The 18,585-nt window shown below is 43.6% G+C and overlaps 1 protein-coding gene, 1 long non-coding RNA gene and 1 pseudogene across 2 annotated transcripts; 2 read left to right on the top strand and 1 right to left on the bottom strand.

Annotated features, from left to right (window-relative positions):
- The first annotated feature begins 2 nt into the window (after positions 1 to 2).
- Positions 3 to 11,364, top strand: LOC146707701 (uncharacterized). The gene is made up of 2 exons (XR_014920866.1): positions 3 to 623; positions 10,788 to 11,364. It is a non-coding gene; the product is annotated as an uncharacterized LOC146707701 (long non-coding RNA).
- LOC146707702 (uncharacterized) lies at positions 756 to 3,773 on the top strand. Its single transcript, XM_085459198.1, has one exon. The coding sequence runs from the start codon at positions 1,572 to 1,574 to the stop codon at positions 3,771 to 3,773; it is 2,202 nt and encodes a 733-aa protein (XP_085315324.1). The 5' UTR covers positions 756 to 1,571.
- A 2,160-nt stretch (positions 11,365 to 13,524) lies between the features above and the next one.
- Positions 13,525 to 16,802, bottom strand: LOC146707703 (uncharacterized; annotated as a pseudogene).
- Between the last annotated feature and the right edge of the window lie 1,783 nt (positions 16,803 to 18,585).

An 18,585-nucleotide genomic window follows, 5' to 3' on the forward strand; every position in this document is an offset into this window, starting at 1 on the left:
CTTTTGAAGAAAATATAATCTGATCAAACATTATTCAGCTTTAAATATTGTTCAGCTTTAAAGTTACTGTGCAACTGTGTAATAAAAATGTGCTCACGACTTTGGCCTTGAGAGCGATAAGAAGCGATCGCCTCATCCTGCAGGTGGAAGATATCTGCAAGCGAAGAGGCTAGAACACCCAAGGCCGATTTCCTTTTATGGAGTTGTTTTTCTGCTAATGCAGCACTTTCCTCACAACCCCCTCCTGTAAGTTTTAGAGAATATACACCTATCCTCACAGCAAATCTTGGGAATCTCCTGATGTGAGCTGTGTTGAGAGGTTGTCTCTGTCTCAATAAAAGTTCACTGATTCCCCATCTGCTGCAGGTGTCCGGTTGTCTTCATTCTCCGCCAGCCTGGTTAAGTCAATTCCTCCTTAACATCTAAAAGAACCTATTTAATGAAGGAAGACGGGTTCACTTTGTGTTTAATATTATTCTATTGCTGTTGTTGTTTTTTTTATATCCTTCAATTGGCGTCACGGAACAGGATCCGCTCCAGGGCAACTGGAACGGATGGGAGGACATCGGCAGTGGTCTGAGTGAACGGAGTTTGGACAAAAGCTGTGTGCACACAAAAACAAGGTAAGCAGACCTTTTATTTCTGCTATATTGAACATTATAAAAATACTTAGTGTCCAAACTCCTAGTAATTCATAACCAAAATTGTCTGGCTTACTTAAGGCTTGTTGAGAATAAGAAATAAGTGAATAAGAGATAAGTGAATAAGTGAATAAAGATAAGAGTGAACTGAGGTCTGACCACGGTTGCAGCCGACGGGTTGCTCTCCGGTGTCGGATAAATACCTCAGTGCAGGTCTGGGACCTTGAAAGGGTTTATTAGTAACGCCTTTCTAAACAAATTAAAAGGTTAAAGGCCTTGAGAATATTTTTTAGTAATATTCTCTAAACTACAGAAGGGTTAGGAAGGCCCAGAGGACTTTATTAGAAAAGATCCTCTAAAACTTAAAAAGGAGAAGTACTGGTTGGAGTCCAAAGGAGGGGTCCCTTTGATCAATAGGAGAAAACGGATCTCTTCTTAAAACCCCGATGATTTTAGTGTTTTAAATGTTTTGATGTTCTGTTTGATATTGGACACACATAAATACACGCTGAATGCTTGCTGTGGAACACTGGGCAGGACAGTTTGGTTCTCCGTTGTTCACAGATTACACAATTAAAGGAACTAGGTTCCTCTTTTGGTTAAAATAATACACCACACATAGAATTTTTTTTTTACACATTTATTACATACATAAGGAGGGTAATGAGTGACTGCAGGTAATGTATGAAGTGTGAATGAGACGTGTGAACAAGGTGACAACCAACTAGCACCCCTATCAGGAAGCTCTAGGCAAGGTTACCCGCCAGACTCCGGTTTGGTAGAAGCTTGGTAACACCTGAAGGGATATTTCAGTGCTGACTCACCTTTAAAGCAGCGCCCCAGCTGTTAGTGCCTAACAGAGGCAGAAACCCAGCTGGCCCAAATTCTCCTTTAAAATCAATAAAAGAACACTCCTCCATTGACAGTAAAATGGATGGAGAATTAGATCGAGAAACTAATGATGATGGTTGGGGTCCCGGTGTTATTCTTAGCACATTGGGAGAACAATTAACATGTGTTGAGACAGTCATCAACTCCACACACCAGCCTAAAGAAGCAAAAAAGCAGAAAGAGTCATTGAGGAAAACAGCTGAAAGGTTAATGAAAGAAAAGGGAAAGGACGAGGGGAGTAGTGGTAATTGGGGAATAATTTGGCAGAATAAGGCTATGCAGGCAAAAGAGAAAGAGGAAGAAGCCAACTCAGCAGCAGCAGGTGCAGGTGTGATGAGCGGGGTGAGACACAGAAAGGAAGCAGATAAGCACGCAGGCCGCAAAGCTAAATTTAATCACTGGGTGTGTTTATGGGAAACTGCAAAACCACACATGAAGAAAAATAGGTCTCAGCCACCTCCCTATTCTGCCTCAACTCCTCCCTCAGCAGGCATATATCCGGTACTTAATATCTCTGGTGGAATAATGACTATTGGAGAAGAACCGCCCGTAGCTCCAACTCCCATAGATACCAAGCATTTTTGCCCAGGAAGCTCCTCTCTGTCGGCGACATCCTCAGCTAGTAGTAGAGCCCCCTCTTCTATGTCCCATTGTTTTGGAACCGGATCTGAGGGCCTAACTGACCCATTTGCGAGCGCACCATTTGCGGTTCGAATGAACAGACAGGAACCCACTGAACAACAATTAACTGATCTAGAAGCAGCATTACGCAGCTGCTTAAATGAACATAGGTCAGTGGTCCAGGTGAATAATCGTGTTGCGTCAGCCCCTCTTTCCCGGTCCAACCCCTTTGCCAGCACTCCTGTCGCTGTTAAGGGAGATCTGACCGCTACTGCAAAAACTGAGCCTGGCACTTCACCAAATGTCACAGTTACCATGTCTTTGGTGGGCCGTCAGGATCCGGAAACACAGATGAGTTTAGCCCACGTTTTTGCTGACACTGCTAACCCACCAGGCGGGGAAGAAACTGAGGATACTGATGATGAACTCAGTGACCTTAACAATACACCCCTCCCTACCTCTCCCAGTTTAGGATATCAGACTAGATCTAAGGGCCCTGTGCCTCAGCCTCCAGGCATGTTTCCCCTGGTCCAGACTAAAGCGCAACGTACACCAGTGTATCAACCTTATTCATTCGGAGATGTCCAGGCCCTAGTGGACAAACTCCCTGACATAATGGAGGGAGGGAATGCCTGGTTGGCTGGTTTGGATAAATACACAGCTGGACAGGACCTCGCACTGGGAGATTTTAGAGCTATTATAACTAGGTGCACATCCCGATCTCAGGCAGCGGACCTGGAACAAAATGCGGGTACTACCATGCATGAGAACGAGGTGCCACTAATGCAGGCCTTGAGGTTTATTGGACCGGCCCTGCGCAAACAATTCCCACCCAAAAATCAAGGCACCTTACAGAAATTTAAATGGGAGGGAAAGCAAAATCCCACCCATTATCTAAATCAGGCTGTTGAAGACTGGGTGAACCATACAGGTCATCACCCCAGTAGGACTTGTTCACAGAGCATGTGGTTTAGAAGGGCGGTGCTGAGGGGCATTCCGGAGTCAGTAAGCCAGAAAATGGAGGATAATCCTGATTTGCAGGACTGTGACTTTGCAATCTGGAAGAAACATTTGATTTTTAATCTTAACAAAGTGCAGATTAAGTCTGATGATAAAGCGGAGAGCGTCGAAGATTTACAGTTGCAACTGTTGAAGGTTCAGCTGCAGAAAGCTAAAAACGACCTGGGTGGAAAAGGTGACAAGCCTAAAAAGCAGCTTGTGGCCGCTGCGGCTCCCCCTCCTGGTCCAGTTGCCCCTGATTTGTATCCGAACCCATGGCCAACTGATCCACAGCCCCCCCAGTATGGTGCTTATCACTCCCCGGCCCCTTATGGGCAGAGAGGTTCCCCATTTGGAGGAAACAGAGGTGGTTTCAGGGGAAGGGGTCAGATGGGAGGTGGTAGGGGAGGCCAGATGTATGTTTGTTTCCGGTGTGGACAACCTGGACACTGGGCTAAAGCGTGCCCTTTGAACCCGGCTGCTGGAAGAGGCAGGGGAGCCCGTGGTGGGCCCTATCAGCATCCTGGCCACAGAGGTGGACCTCGTGGTGCTGTGGTGCCCCCGGCCCCACAGATGCCTGTGATGGGGTGGGAGTACTACGAGGGTGGTCCCCAGCTATAGGACACCCCACAGACTGCCCAGGACAGTGAAGGGACAACGGCGGACCCTATGCTGTCCATAACTGTAGATAGAAGAAGAAGCAGCTTTTTAGTGGACACTGGAGCTACGTACTCCACCATTAAGGATGTTGCTCGTGAAAGACTTACTGACAGAGTGATTACAGTGGTGGGCATATCTGGGGAACCTAAAACTCTGCCTTACACCGTGCCCCTACCCACAAAGGTTGGAGATCAGACCTTGTTACACAGCTATGTTTGTTCAAAACAGGCGCCTGTGAATTTACTGGGAAGAGACTTGTTGATTAAATTAGGAGCCACAATACTCTGCTCTTCACAAGGCCTAACTGTGACTCTCCCTACTGGGGTTGTACTTCCCTGCTCTGATGGGCCAGAGGGAGGTGGTCAGTTTCTGCTGCAACCCTCCTCCTGTTTGACGGACTCTGCTGACATCTACTGGGCATTATTGGAAGTTGAAACACCTGCTGAACCAGGAGTTTGTACTGCTTTTCAGCAATGGCGGCCGTGGCTCTCACTTCTACATCCTTATGTCCCTCCCCCTGACCCACCTCATGTTACACTGTTTTATGACAGGCATGACACCACCTGGTACCAGCACATGTTCCAAGAGCAGTGTGAGGGGCGGGCTTGGTCTCTGAACATGTCGTGCATTTTTGCGGCACCGGAGGGAGTGGCAGCAGCGGTTACTTTTACAACAGATCAATTACAGTGGTACATGATGTCTGATGAGGCAGCTCCCCATGTGTCACTGGCCTTACATCCTGGACACCAGGCTAAGGAGCTGGGTGGAATGGTTAAACGTTCCCTTGCGGCCACTGACTGGACACCTACAAAACTCCCACAGGTTTTGTTTTCTCCATCTACCAACACATACCAAATTTTAAATGATTGCTTTAATTCCTCAACACTGCAACATAGAGTGGTCAGCGGGTCACATGGCAGAGAACACACAGACCACTGTGATGCTGCGCCTTTACTCGACTCTCTTCCAGATTGTTTGTGGTCCCATGGACCCACAGATGTAGGTTTAGTTGATGTGGAGCCAGTCTCTTTTCAACTGTCATCTGCTACCCCTTTGTGGCAGCCTCAGTACCCACACAGACCGGAGGCTGAGGCTGGGATTGCAGAAACAATTTCTGGTTTGGTCACTGCCGGTGTCTTGGAGCCCTCCTGCTCTAAGTGGAACACGCCCATCCTACCCGTTGAGAAAAAAGGCACGGGGAAGTTCAGAATGGCACATGATTTGAGAAGGATTAATGCCTTACTTGGCACTCCTACTTTGCCTGTGCCTAATCCTTATGTTGCCTTGACCAACCTCCCACCATCTCATGCCTGGTTCACCTGCATTGACTTGGCTAATGCCTTTTTCTGCCTCCCACTTCGTGAGTCACTGCGTGACATTTTCTCATTTACATTTAGAGGCCGACAATGGCGTTACACTCGCTTACCACAGGGATTTGCCCTCTCCCCAGGACTGTTTAATCAGTGTTTGAAAGAACTTTTACAAACCACCCCACTACCATCTGACTGTATGTTAATACAATATGTGGATGACCTTTTGCTGTCTGCCCCCACGGCTGACATCTGCTTGGAGGCCACCAGAGTGGTACTTCACCACCTGGCCAACACAGGTTTTAAAGTGAGCAAAAACAAACTACAGATTGCAAGAAAACAGGTTTCTTTTCTAGGCCGCATGGTCTCACAGTCCGGTATTTCCTTGTCCCCAGAACACAGGAACTCCATTTTGCACCATCCAAAACCTCTAACTGTAAAAGACATGTTGTCATTTTTGGGCCTGACTGGTTACAGCAGGACCTATGTCCCAGACTATGTTGGCCTTACTTCCCCTTTGCGCGCTTTGGTAAATGAACAAGGCATGAGAAACCTCTCTGCTCCCCTCTCATGGACTACAGAAACAGAACAGGCGTTTATAAAGTTAAAACAACAGCTTTCTGTCGCCTCTGACCTTGCTGTGCCAGATTATGCTTTGCCTTTTCATCTTGATGTTTCTGGAACTGGAACCCATATCAATGGTATCCTGTTCCAGAAAAAAGGGGGAGAGAGAAAAGTGTTGACATATGTAAGCGTAATGCTTGACAACACTGAAAAACGCCACCCACCGTGCACACAACACGTTTCTGGACTTGCAAAAATCATTCAGAAAACAGCACACATAGTGATGAACCACCCACTAAAAATTTTGACATCACACAGTGTGGTGGCCTACGTCTCCTCACAGGCCTTCACACTCACTTCACTCAGGCAGAGACGCCTCAGTACCATTTTGGAAGCACCACACATCACCTACTCACATGAAGGCATAAACATGGCTGATCACATGGGATCGGGGGAACCACATATGTGTGAAGAGGTTGTGCAGGTACAGGAGAAAATCAGGCCAGATTTGCAGGCAGAACCTCTAATGGATGCAGAAAAAGATTGGTTCACAGATGGATGTTGTTTCAGAACTGAAAGTGGAATGTTGAAGGCTGCATGGGCAATAGTGGAACAGACAGACATGAGATGGAAAACAGTGAAAGCAGAGCAGTTGACAGGACAACAGTCTGCACAGAGAGCTGAACTGAGAGCGGTGATTGAAGCCTTAAGGATGGGAAAGGGACAGAAAGTGAATATATACAGTGATTCAGCTTATGCTGTGGGAGCAGTGCATGTGGAGCTCAAGCAGTGGCTAAGAGCTGGTTTTTTGACAGCCAGCGGAAAGCCTATTAAACATGAGATAGAAATGAGGGAATTAGCGGAAGCACTGTTGTTACCTGTTAAGGTGGCAGTGGTAAAATGCAAAGGACACAGTGCCGGATTGGACTTAGTGGCATTAGGTAACAAACAGGCCGACTTAGTAGCTAAGCAGACAGCTGGTTACTTACCCTCCCTGATTATGGTAATGGACCCAGAAGCCACACCCCCTCCAGAAAGACCACCCATACAACTAGGCCTAGCCACAATCAGAGAGTTACAGGACAAAGCCAGCCCCCAGGAAAAATCATTATGGGTAACAAGAGGGGCCACAAACACAGATGTTTGGCGTGGCCCAGATGGAAGGCCCATTCTACCGCCAGGGGTCAGACAGACAGCAATGGAAGAGGCACATGGAGTGGGGCATGTGGGACCTGCACAAATGATGAGGAACTTAGCCGCCTGGTGGCACCCTTATCTAAAAGACATGACAAAATACATGGTTAAAACCTGTAAGGAGTGCAACCAATTTGGAATCAAGCCCGCCTTCAAGCCAACAGCAGGGTACTTCCCCATCCCACTTTGCCCAGGGAAAGAAATAATCATTGATTACACAGACATGGTGGACAGAGTAGGTAGTTACAGGTACCTGCTGGTGGCTGTGGATGCATTTTCAGGTTGGCCAGAAGCCTGGCCGACAGCAAGTGAAAACAGTAGAACTGTGGTGAAGTGTCTGATTAATCATTATATACCACAGCATGGGTTTCCCGAGGTCATAAGGTCGGACAATGGTTCACATTTCAGGAACCACGATCTGCAGAGGGTTGAAGCCGCATTAGGTTTGAAACATAAGTTTGGCTCAGTTTACCACCCCCAGTCCCAGGGGAAAGTGGAAAGGATGAATCAAACTCTAAAAACTAAATTGGCTAAAATCTGTGCACAGACCAAATTAGATTGGGTTAAGGCATTGCCTCTTGCATTAATGTCCATAAGATGCTCAGTAAATCAAACCTCTGGTTACACTCCATTTGAGTTGGAGCATGGCAGGCCTTTTCCTGGCCCCTCCTCTCGCCTGTTAATGTCGGATGAAGCTGATTCAGACCTCGATCCGAGGACATATTATAACATGCTCCGCAGTTTTGTTGCCCAGTATTCCTCACAGGTCGCTGAAAGAAACCAGCAAGAGCTGAAAGAGGCGGCTACACCTGGAATGGACTACGTCCTCCTGAAAGTCACAAAGAGAAAGTGGGCTGAGCCTCGCTGGACAGGCCCTTACCGCATAACAGAGCGGACCTCCCACGCTGTCAGGCTCGAAGGGAAAGGTGACACCTGGTTTCATTACACACAGTGCGCTGCTGCCACCGAACCAGGAAGAACCTTGAGAGAGGTGCAGAAGGACCTGTCAGAAGGAGCTGCAACAGCATCACCAACCACTTGAGGGAGCCAAAACTCAACCTACAAGCCGGCTGGCTACAAAAGGGGGTGTTCTTCATACTGAACTAAACATTTTTATTTTTCTATTTTTAACATCTTTTATGACTTTGCTTTTATATTGGCTTGAGTTTTTAAGATTTACATTTTACATTGCAATAGTTTTAACCGCTGAAAGCTCATTTAAAGTTGTGTCACTGATACTTTTTGTTGCTCTTTAACTCCTAGAACACGCCCTTGGCGAGGTGGGGGGAACTGGACCACCTTTCTCTGCCCCATCATCCTCTATTAGAAGACATCCAAGCTAAGTAAACATGTCTTGGCCCTTTCCCCCTGAAATGACAGGCAGGCAAAGATGTTGCGTCTTTGTTTGCTTCCTGGCCCTGGGTCTCATTCCCATTGGCATAATCCTGATCTGTGAAGGGCCCCCGACACTTCTGACACCTTCAAGTTCAAAAGCTTCGCCCCTTTCTGACAGTCCCAATCTGACAAATGTAGCCCCTAGGGTCTTGCCCACCACTTCCTCTCCAGTTTTGCCCACGCCCGATCCAGTTAGAAAGAAACGAGACACGGGTACCTCCTGTACCCCAAGCACGACTAGAATGATTACTCTCTGTGTCCCCAACAATAAAAGTTGGGTAGTCGAAATAGATTTCGCTAGCTTCCCAGTCACTCCCGTCACCAAAGACCAAGGGGGGGATCTTTTTAACCTTGCAGTACATCTCTCCTCCTCAGTGTGGTATATAACCCTGGGAGGTTGGCATCAGTGGAAGTGGTCCAGTTTAGTGTCAGAAACGGACCTCGATTGGTCCAAGCACTCCAGGGGTCAGGCTTTGCACTGGAGAAACCAAAATATGCTCAGAATAGCAAAAAAACCGGATCTTTCAGGCTTAATTTTTACCCTAAAGGATCTGGCCTTGACCTCCTGTCAACAATTTATACTTGCCCCTTGGACTGATCGCACCGCCCTGTATTGGCAAATGGAAATATGCCCTAGCGTTGGTGCAGCTCCAAGCTCTGTAGTTAAAGATGATAACCCCACCTTTAATGGCCCTCCGGTGACATATACAAACGGGGGGAGAAACGGCCGAATACGCATTGTAGACACAAATAAAATGTCTAAAGATGACCTCTTCCAAATTCTAACCGGTATTTCTGGAGCAACAAACAACTGGTTACTACTAGCTGAACAAGCTGCTGACAAGACGGCTTCCGACTGCATAGTATGTATGGGAGCCCGCCCCACTTTAAGAGTTGTACCGGCGCCAGTCAATAGTGCATGCCTCCTGCATCTTATGAACAATACAAAACGAGGTCATTGCTCATATCTGGAAAACCACTTTCCTAAAACTCAACGCTCGGTCTCTAATAAACCACCTTTCTTTTCTTCAGATGTAGCTGTGAACAATTTCACTTGTATTAACCTGACTGGCAATGCAGTAAAACTAGGTAGCTTGAACTCTTCTTGGTGCACTGAGATGACGGTTATGAAACCAAACTTCCGACCTACGGCTAGGGCTGATTTGTGGTGGTGGTGTGGCAAAAACAAGTTATATGATGGTTTCCCTCGGGATGCGTCAGGTCTTTGCGCTCTCATAACTCTTATTTTACCTGTTTTAGTCACTCCAGTAGATCTCTCTATAGAAGTACACGAAGTTGGCCTCCCATCCTCCTCTGAACGCCGCTCTAAACGTTCTCTAATCCCAGGTTCAGCTCATAATCCAACCTATATTGATGCTGTAGGTATACCCCGTGGGGTCCCCGATGAATATAAACTGCGAGACCAGGTGAAAGCAGGATGGGCCTCGATACTTTGGATGGTTGAAATAAATGCGAATGTAGACAGAATTAACTACATTCACTTTAATGTGCAACTGTTAGCTAATTACACTCGAGATGGTTTTGAAGCTGTGCATGCACAGTTATCTGCCACTTCCCTAATGGCTTTCCAAAACAGGGTCGCAACGGATTTTCTCCTCGCAGAAAGAGGCGGAGTCTGCAGCCTTTTTGGTCAGGAGTGCTGTACCTATATCCCCAATAACACAGCTCCTGATGGTTCCCTCACTAAAGCTATTACTGGCCTCACAGCTCTTACTGTTAAAATGAAGGAACACTCGGGCGTTGATACTGCCCTGTGGGACTCTTGGCTTAACATGTTTGGCAAATATAAGGCCCTTGTAGCTTCCATCCTAGTTTCCATCTCAGTTTTTGTTGCTGTCCTAGTCACCTGCGGTTGCTGTTGTATTCCATGCATTCGATCCCTCTTCCAGAGACTGATTGTTACAGCTCTCACTCCTGAGGATAAGGATCTCGCCCGGCAGATGCCTTTATTGGCTAGTCAACTTCCCACCTCCTCGCCAACGGATGATGAAAACTCTGATCGTGAGGGTGACGACCATTATCGTCTTTCTCTTGTTTAAATTCTTCTAGAATGGTTGTTTCTCTGTGGTGTTTTGTATTAGGTTTGTTATTAATTGTTTCCCTCACCCACTTCCTCTTGAAGGATATATCTGGTTGAACTGTGTCTGGTCGGGTTGTGAGGGTTAAGCGATGTTCTCAGGGTCTCCGGACTTAAGCCTGAGCGAATGTGTACTCCCACCACTGGATATAAATTGTTTTTTTTTTTTTCCACACCCCTTCCTCACGTTTTACCATATTCACTTTTGAATGTCCTTAGCAGTTACCGTTCTGGGTTTATTTTACGGTTGATTTATTCTTTCACATTTTCACGTTTATATCTCTCATTATTATAGTATACTCTGTACTCTCCACATTTTTATCATTACTTATGCTTTTTGGTTGCTGGGTTACAGGAACTGTTAATTTTGTGTCACTACCCTGGTTGCACTGACTCGTGTATCCTTGTGTGCAGGACAGCTGTTACTGCTTTCGTCGGGAACCGAGACTGCTTGCAGCCGACCCCTGGGCAGGGTGGTGCCTGGACTCTTTTCTCCTCATCTGCAATGACAGACAAAGACAAATGATAAGACCCGAGGAGTTTTTCGAGCCAGGCTTCGACACGTCTCTGTGTTCCTTTGAATGTTACTTATTTTTGTGTGTTGACCCATTTAAGATGGGTCAAAAGGGGGATTTGAAGAAAATATAATCTGATCAAACATTATTCAGCTTTAAATATTGTTCAGCTTTAAAGTTACTGTGCAACTGTGTAATAAAAATGTGCTCACGACTTTGGCCTTGAGAGCGATAAGAAGCGATCGCCTCATCCTGCAGGTGGAAGATATCTGCAAGCGAAGAGGCTAGAACACCCAAGGCCGATTTCCTTTTATGGAGTTGTTTTTCTGCTAATGCAGCACTTTCCTCACAACCCCCTCCTGTAAGTTTTAGAGAATATACACCTATCCTCACAGCAAATCTTGGGAATCTCCTGATGTGAGCTGTGTTGAGAGGTTGTCTCTGTCTCAATAAAAGTTCACTGATTCCCCATCTGCTGCAGGTGTCCGGTTGTCTTCATTCTCCGCCAGCCTGGTTAAGTCAATTCCTCCTTAACATCTAAAAGAACCTATTTAATGAAGGAAGACGGGTTCACTTTGTGTTTAATATTATTCTATTGCTGTTGTTGTTTTTTTTATATCCTTCACTTTCCACAGGCTGAGGTTGGAGCAGGTCAAAACAAGTCCAATAGCAAGTGTAAAGGGACGAATGGAACCTTGTGCAGCATTTATATACCCTCCGCAGGCCATGGTTACGGTTGCCAACATTTTTCTTTTAAAAGCTAACAATAACTTAGCGTTCTCGCTACTCACTATGCTGTTAAACAGCTATATGTTAGCAATGACAACATTTAACAATGCTAGCCGTGCTGATTAGCCTTAGGATTGCTTGAGGTTGTTTCCAGCTCTAGTGGTCATAAGCGAACTTAGTTCTGTGCCAGCTTTTAGCACGAAAATCAATCTTGTAAAGCTCACTATTAAACTGACAAAGCCTTAGAGCCTAGAAACTATGATACTTACAACTGTGCTATGTTTGTCTCATAGCATATAGCAAGACCCCATAACTGACCTTTGACCTCTTCTCAAGATTAGATAATGCTATATAGAGCTATTTTAACACTATGTTTCTTACTGCCATTGTTTGACAACATATAAGCATAAAGGAAATGATATATGGAGATTCTAAATATCAGGTTATTATGACTTTATTATAAACTTTACAGTAACAGTTCAGAACTATTAAGCAAGCTTAGTTTTGGAAAAATCCCATTTGTGATCAAAACTTTTTACTTCATATTTATTACTAAATAATTCAATAAATTATACTCAAGTACTGAATAGTCACAAAAAATAGTAATTATGCTGAAAATTATGTTAAAGTGGTTTTCGACTGAGCATATAAACAAAAGCCTGGGAAAAAGTTCTGTTGAACAACACACATATGTTACCAATATTGTAGCCGGTGTTATTTAATAATTTGTTTTATTTTTGATACAATTTCAAACTTTATTAACCTTTTCAATAAAACAAAGTCTCAGATTTAATTATTCTGAAACTAAGTTTAAGCTTCCCAGAACGTTTTGTTGCAAGTTACATTACTGATATAAGAAATATAAAATGTTTGTATTGTTCACCCACAAGTGCAGTCTCTGGCTCAAACACAGAAGCTTGATATGTTTGGTTGTCAGTCCAGACATTCCTAAAGAAAGTTGTCCTTCTTCAGCTCCAGACCTTTCTAGATAAAAATGGCATTAGTGAAGTATTTCAGTCTGGTTTTAAAAACGCACCACAACACTGAAACTGCTCTTGTAAAAGTTTTTAATGACCTTTTAACTTTTCTGACTTGGGAGATTTTGCCATTTTAATACTGTTAGACCTCAGTGCTGCATTTGATGGGATTCTTATCGCTCGGCTTGAGCACTGTGTCAGAATCAAAGGGACTGCTTTGGAGTGGTTTAAATCTTACCTGTCCAACCAAAGTTTTTCTGTTAGATTGGGGGAAACATCGTCCTCAGAAGCCTCACTTTCTTGTGGGGTCCTCAAGGAGTCCAATCTTGGTCCAGTTCTCTTTTCTATTTATATGCTCCCCATGGGTTCAATTTTTTGAAAAACATGGGATCTCATTCCATTGCTATGCAGACAACTCACAGATTTACCTGCCACTGAAACGTGAATCTGTGAGTCGTCTGAAGGGTTTGCTAGATTGTTTGGAGGATGTTGAGGATGGCATGGATGGCTTTTAACTTCCTTAACCTAAATGAACAGAAAACAGAGGTGATTGTGTTTGGTCCCTGTGACCGCTGTGACTTTGGCCCTTTAGGAATTCATAATAATAATAATAAAAACCTTTGCAAGGAACCTAGGAGTGTTTTTTTTTACTCTAATCTAATGTTTGATAAACAGATTAATGCTGCCTTTGCTGTAACTGCTCCTAAGCTCCCTTCACGTCAGGACTTCCCCAACATTGGACACTTTTAACTGACCATTCATCCTCCTCTTTCTCTCATTTTTTACATTCATCAGGTCCTCAGAGTACTCGTTCCATCTTCCCAACACACTCTTTTCACTGTTTAGCACATTTCCATCTTTATCCATCTTACTCCACAAATAGTCTTTTCCTTCGGGGCCGACAAACTGAAAACTTTCAACATAATCCATTTGATTTCCAGCTTCAAACTCGTGATAATGACGGACACTCTCTTCACCCTGAAACAGCATTCATGAAATCTTCCTTCAAGATTACAACTACTTGATTTACAGTGGAGTGAAAAAGTCTTTGGCTTCTTCCTTATTTCCTTTTTTTGTATGTTTTTCACATGTGAAAGTTTCAGATCAATAAACAAATTTAAATATGAGGCTATTTAAAAAAAACAAACATCAATCATCCAAACAATTTATTCAAAAAATGGAATTTTGAAACAAGTGAGCTGTAAATACAAAATTGCAGTTGCACTAAAACACATTTTTGCATTGTCCAACTTTCTTATCTCTCGTCTGCTCTCACAGTGAGTCACACACATTTGTATTTACAGAGCACACTTTGACAAGTAGTCTAAACTCTGGGTGAAGTGTGTGATCACACCGAGTCCCAGCTGGTTTGAGGAGCAGACTGAGTCTCTGCAGGGTTTAAACTCAGTCCCTGGAAAACAGACACAGTCCAGTTATATCTGGATGAAAACTGTCTCTGTGAAGGCAGTTTTGTTTTTGTTAACACTCCCTCAGAGAGGGACAGCTGGTTCATGTTTATTTAATCCCATTATCCAAAGACACTTCTACATCATCATCCACAGTTATGGGTCAATGACAATATCAAATAACAAGATCAGAATAACAACCTTAGGATTATTGAGATTTGTACTTACTGTGGTTTCATCCATCTGAGTTTTGTTCCCTAAAATGAGAGAAGAAAGTCAATTTCAGTTTTGTTTTAAAATTCAAAATCATTCAATCTTAAATGTACCTTTATGTCTTGTCCTTATATTGACTGTTGCAGCAGTTATTAAAAGCGCTGCTAATCCCACAGAGACAACAATGAACCTCAAAGAAACAAAAAATCTGTCAAACACAAAAAATGTGATTATTAAAATTATTTGGTTGCAGTTTTCTGTTCCGTGTAAATTCCTTTCTTTTAAAAATGTAACAGCATTTTATTAATAAATGTGCAAATTTCTGTGATATGATTTGTATTTAAAAGTATTTATATACAAAGTTAAAGTGAGTTTTCATTTGCATATCATTTCAAAAGCTCAAATAAATTTAAAATAAACAGATATTTATGCAACCAGCTTAATCTTCAGTCCTGCTTTTGAAGGACTCTTCATTGTTGGGGTTGTTTCTGATTTTGTGCTTATTTCAGTTTTTCTGGCTGGATTCTTTGTTGTTTTTGTGTCACCTGAATAAATGAAAAAGTAAAAGCACAAAAGTTTTTCATGTTTCTCATCTGATGTAAACATGAGAAACAATATTCTACTTTCACACTTGAAATATTTAAGTAAATGTTTGATGTGATTTTACTTATATTAACAGCTGATCCTGATCTCACCTGTTTCCTCACCTGATGGCTGACGGTCGAAAGTAAACAGCTGCACTCTTCTTGTGTTAGTGTCAGTCACTTCACATTTCAATATTTTATGACGTGATGAGTATAAATAATTATTCTTCAGAAAAGACACAGTGGCAGCGCAGTGAGTCTGTGAAGTCACTATTTCTTTGTTCTCTTTGTCCACATCTCGACCTTCAAGCAGCCACTTCACTGTGTGATGACACTGTTCATATGTCAGCACAGAGCAGCTTAACGTCACCGTATCAGTGTCCTTATGTTCAGTCACTGGTGAACATAATGTAACAAAGTGAGACAAACAGAGCGGAAATTAGTCAAGTTATCTTAATCAGTTTCAGTATGATTATTGAGCATTTTATGTCCTGAAAATGTCATGATTCGGCCGTGTGGCAGGCAGGATGAGGACCCAAATTGCAAACTCACAGACACGGGGGATAAACTCAAAATGCAGCTTTATTGCTGACAGGTGATAAACAATAACGATGATACAAAAGCAATGCAAAACTACACTAAACTGGGAAAAGCTAAAGTAACATATACCGGAAGACACGGGGAGAACCACACACGGCATGAGGGAGAACGCGACGCCGAACAGAGGGAGACTCAGACAGAAATACACAGAGGGTAAACGAGGAAAGTGGGCACACACGGGGAACACAGGTGACACTGATAATCATAACGAGACAGGGCGGGGTGAACTGAACATGACATGTACAGGCACAGAGGTTCAGACAGGAGGAGAGAGAGCACGGGGAAAACACAGACATAACGGGCTGGGGAAACATGAAACAACCACAAAGGGAGACGAGGGCTCATAAATACATAGAGGGCACACAGGGGGGAGAGAGAGCACGGGGAGAACTTAGACATAATGGGCAGGGGAAACATGGAATAAAACATAAGGAGAGACGAGGGCTCACAGATACACAGAGGGGCACACAGGGGGTAAAAGCCATGAAGGGAAAACACTTAGGGAACAACACAACAGGGCAACTCAGAAAACATGGCCTAAATAAGGAACGAAATACAAAAATACAAGGAACTAAGAATACTGGGCCCTCATGGCCCAGGACCATGACAGAAAAGATTTGAACTGAAAATATTTTGATGTAAATACTCACAGGTAATAACAGAGAGATCAACCAAAGACTGATGAACCAGAGTATGTGTAGATTGTATTTTGTCTAATTTGTATTGTCGACAATAATAACAACCAACATCCCCGACTGTGAGCTTCTTTATGAGCAGAGAACAGTTCACTGTAACTCAGTCTGTCTGATTTAGTTTTAGCTTGTTCACCAATCTGTCCAAGTGTGATCAGCTCTACGTAGTCCCATCACAGTTATTCTGCTCATCTATCACATTCACACAGGGCAGAGTGACGTCATCTCCAACTTTAATAAACATGGAGGCTTCAGTTACAGATACTGTTGAGAAGATTGAAGAGAAATATGATAGACATTAGAATACAGCACTTTTACAGTTAGAGTGAAGATATTTTAGACACAAGTTCATAAACAGAGCATGCTCAGCTCTCTTATTTACTGTAAAGGTTGTTGACTGTAATAATATGAACAATATTTAGTTTGACTGCTATTTAAGTGTTTCCTGTATTCTTACCTGCGATCTGAATCATGAGCATCAGACATGAAAACATTTGAATCCATCTGAATTCATCCATCGTGCTTCTCTGTCTCACTTCTTTCTTGTTCTTGATCTCGACTGTCACACCCTCTGAACTGATGACTCTGTAAGACTGTTTGTACTTCCTGTCATCAGTGAGATGTCACTTCCTCATCACAGCTTTAGGGATCCAGTTGTTATTTTTGCTGATGATAATGTTTCATAGGTTGAGTATGTCAGCTTTTCATGTGTCTGAAATTCATGATTTTTATAAACATAATTTATTGTAATGAGAAATCACATTCAGCAGGTGCACTTTGTGTCTATTCCCACAGAGCATTTGTGACAGACTGACAGTGATTTAAATACTGATTGTTAGGATGAATTGAAGATGATTAACTGATAAACAGAATCCAGTCAAGCTATTTGGTGATTGGACTCTGATGGCCTTCACGGCTGATTGGATTCCAGCTGATGAAAGAATTTAGGCAGGACCCCCCACAGTCCAGACATGGTGGTGGTTAAGATGGAGAATTGGATGGAGCGCTGAGTAACATGTCTGGAAGGGAGATTGAAAGATGAGCAGGGAGATTTAAAGTACATGAAGTGGAGGCTGATTGTCTTGAAGAAGGCCGGGAGAAAGACGATTGGACTTGACCAGTGATGTCAGCAATCAGCTGGACAGTGTTCGAAAGTGGAAGTGATGAAAAGCTCTGGCCACTAAACACCCAGGAAGTAGACAGAAGTGTGATTATAAGTCTTCCTCATTGTACTCGTGAAGGCTGAACTTAAGCTTCATGTGTTTCACTCCCTGAAAATAAACAGACGACTGAGGAAGTTGAGTGTGTGAAGTTTAAGATAAATGTTTCTATTAATGCAGCTTCTCTTTCTTTAAAATGTAAGAAAATGAAAGCACATAACAAGGTTCTGTTGAAGGGTCAAACACCTCCGCCACCACAGTTGGACTTTTGATGTCTAATAGATCATTTGATTACACAGCTGCAGCTACAGAACATAAAGCAGGTCTGAGACGCTCCTCTTCCTCATTGTTGAACTGAAGACGTTTCTGAGAACTGAAAGTGTTTTGGTGAGAGTGTGGCTACAACAGCAGCAGAGCTCATGAGGTTTGACTTTATAATAACGGACAGTTAAACATCAGAAACACAAACTATTATCACAATTGTTGAACGCTGACAGTATGAAATCGGTTTAAGGGTTTAGAGAGTTTGTGTTCAGTCTTTCACAGTTGTGTGAGGAGAGCAGGAAGGAGGCAGGACAGACTCAAACTATCTGTTGGTGTTTTATTGATATATTTAAAACAGAAATTGTGACCAAGCAAGCAGAAGATGTGTACCAGGGTTGTGAAGCAAAAGTTTCTGGACACATCTGTGCATCCTTGATTATAACTCCTGCAGCAAGTCTCCTCTCCTCTCTTTCCTCTGAGTTAAAACATCCTTTAACATGGTTTACTTGGTTTACTGAAAATGATTTGCAGCTCATGAGCAGGAGGACACAGGAGATGAGGAGGCACAAAATTGAAAATTGAGACAAGTCTTGGGAGTGGTGTCATTAAAGCTGCTGGTAGAGTGCTCAAAGCCTGCGCCGACCAGCTGGCTCCTGTGTTCACCAGACTATTCAACCTCTCCCTGACACATGCCTCTGTCCCTCACTGCCTGAAATTGTCAACAATAGTCCCAGTCCCCAAGTCCACCACCATCAGTAGCCTCAGTGACTACAGACCCATCGCACTGACTCCAGTGGTTGCAAAGTGCTTTGAGAAGCTCGTCCTAAAACACATAAAGGACTGCCTCCCACCCAGCTTTGACCCCCACCAGTTTGCCTACAAGGCAAATAGGTCCACAGAGGATGCAATTTCCACTGCTCTCCACTCCGCTCTGCATCACCTGGAGAATCCTGGGACATCAGTAAGGATGCTCTTCGTTGATTTCAGCTCAATACTATCATCCAAGACATTCTTATAGACAAGCTGGTAAACTTGGACTCCCCCCCTCCACATGTGCATGGATCAAAAACTT

Source organism: Copadichromis virginalis, linkage group LG6 (assembly GCF_057382275.1).
Source record: "Copadichromis virginalis isolate Kocher_CV1m ecotype Utaka linkage group LG6, C_Virginalis_male_GT1.1, whole genome shotgun sequence".
Lineage (NCBI taxonomy): Eukaryota > Metazoa > Chordata > Actinopteri > Cichliformes > Cichlidae > Copadichromis > Copadichromis virginalis.

Coding starts and splice junctions, on each gene's coding strand:
- LOC146707702 (XM_085459198.1), top strand. CDS start 1,572: ATGGATGGAGAATTAGATCGAGAAACTAATGATGATGGTTGGGGTCCC.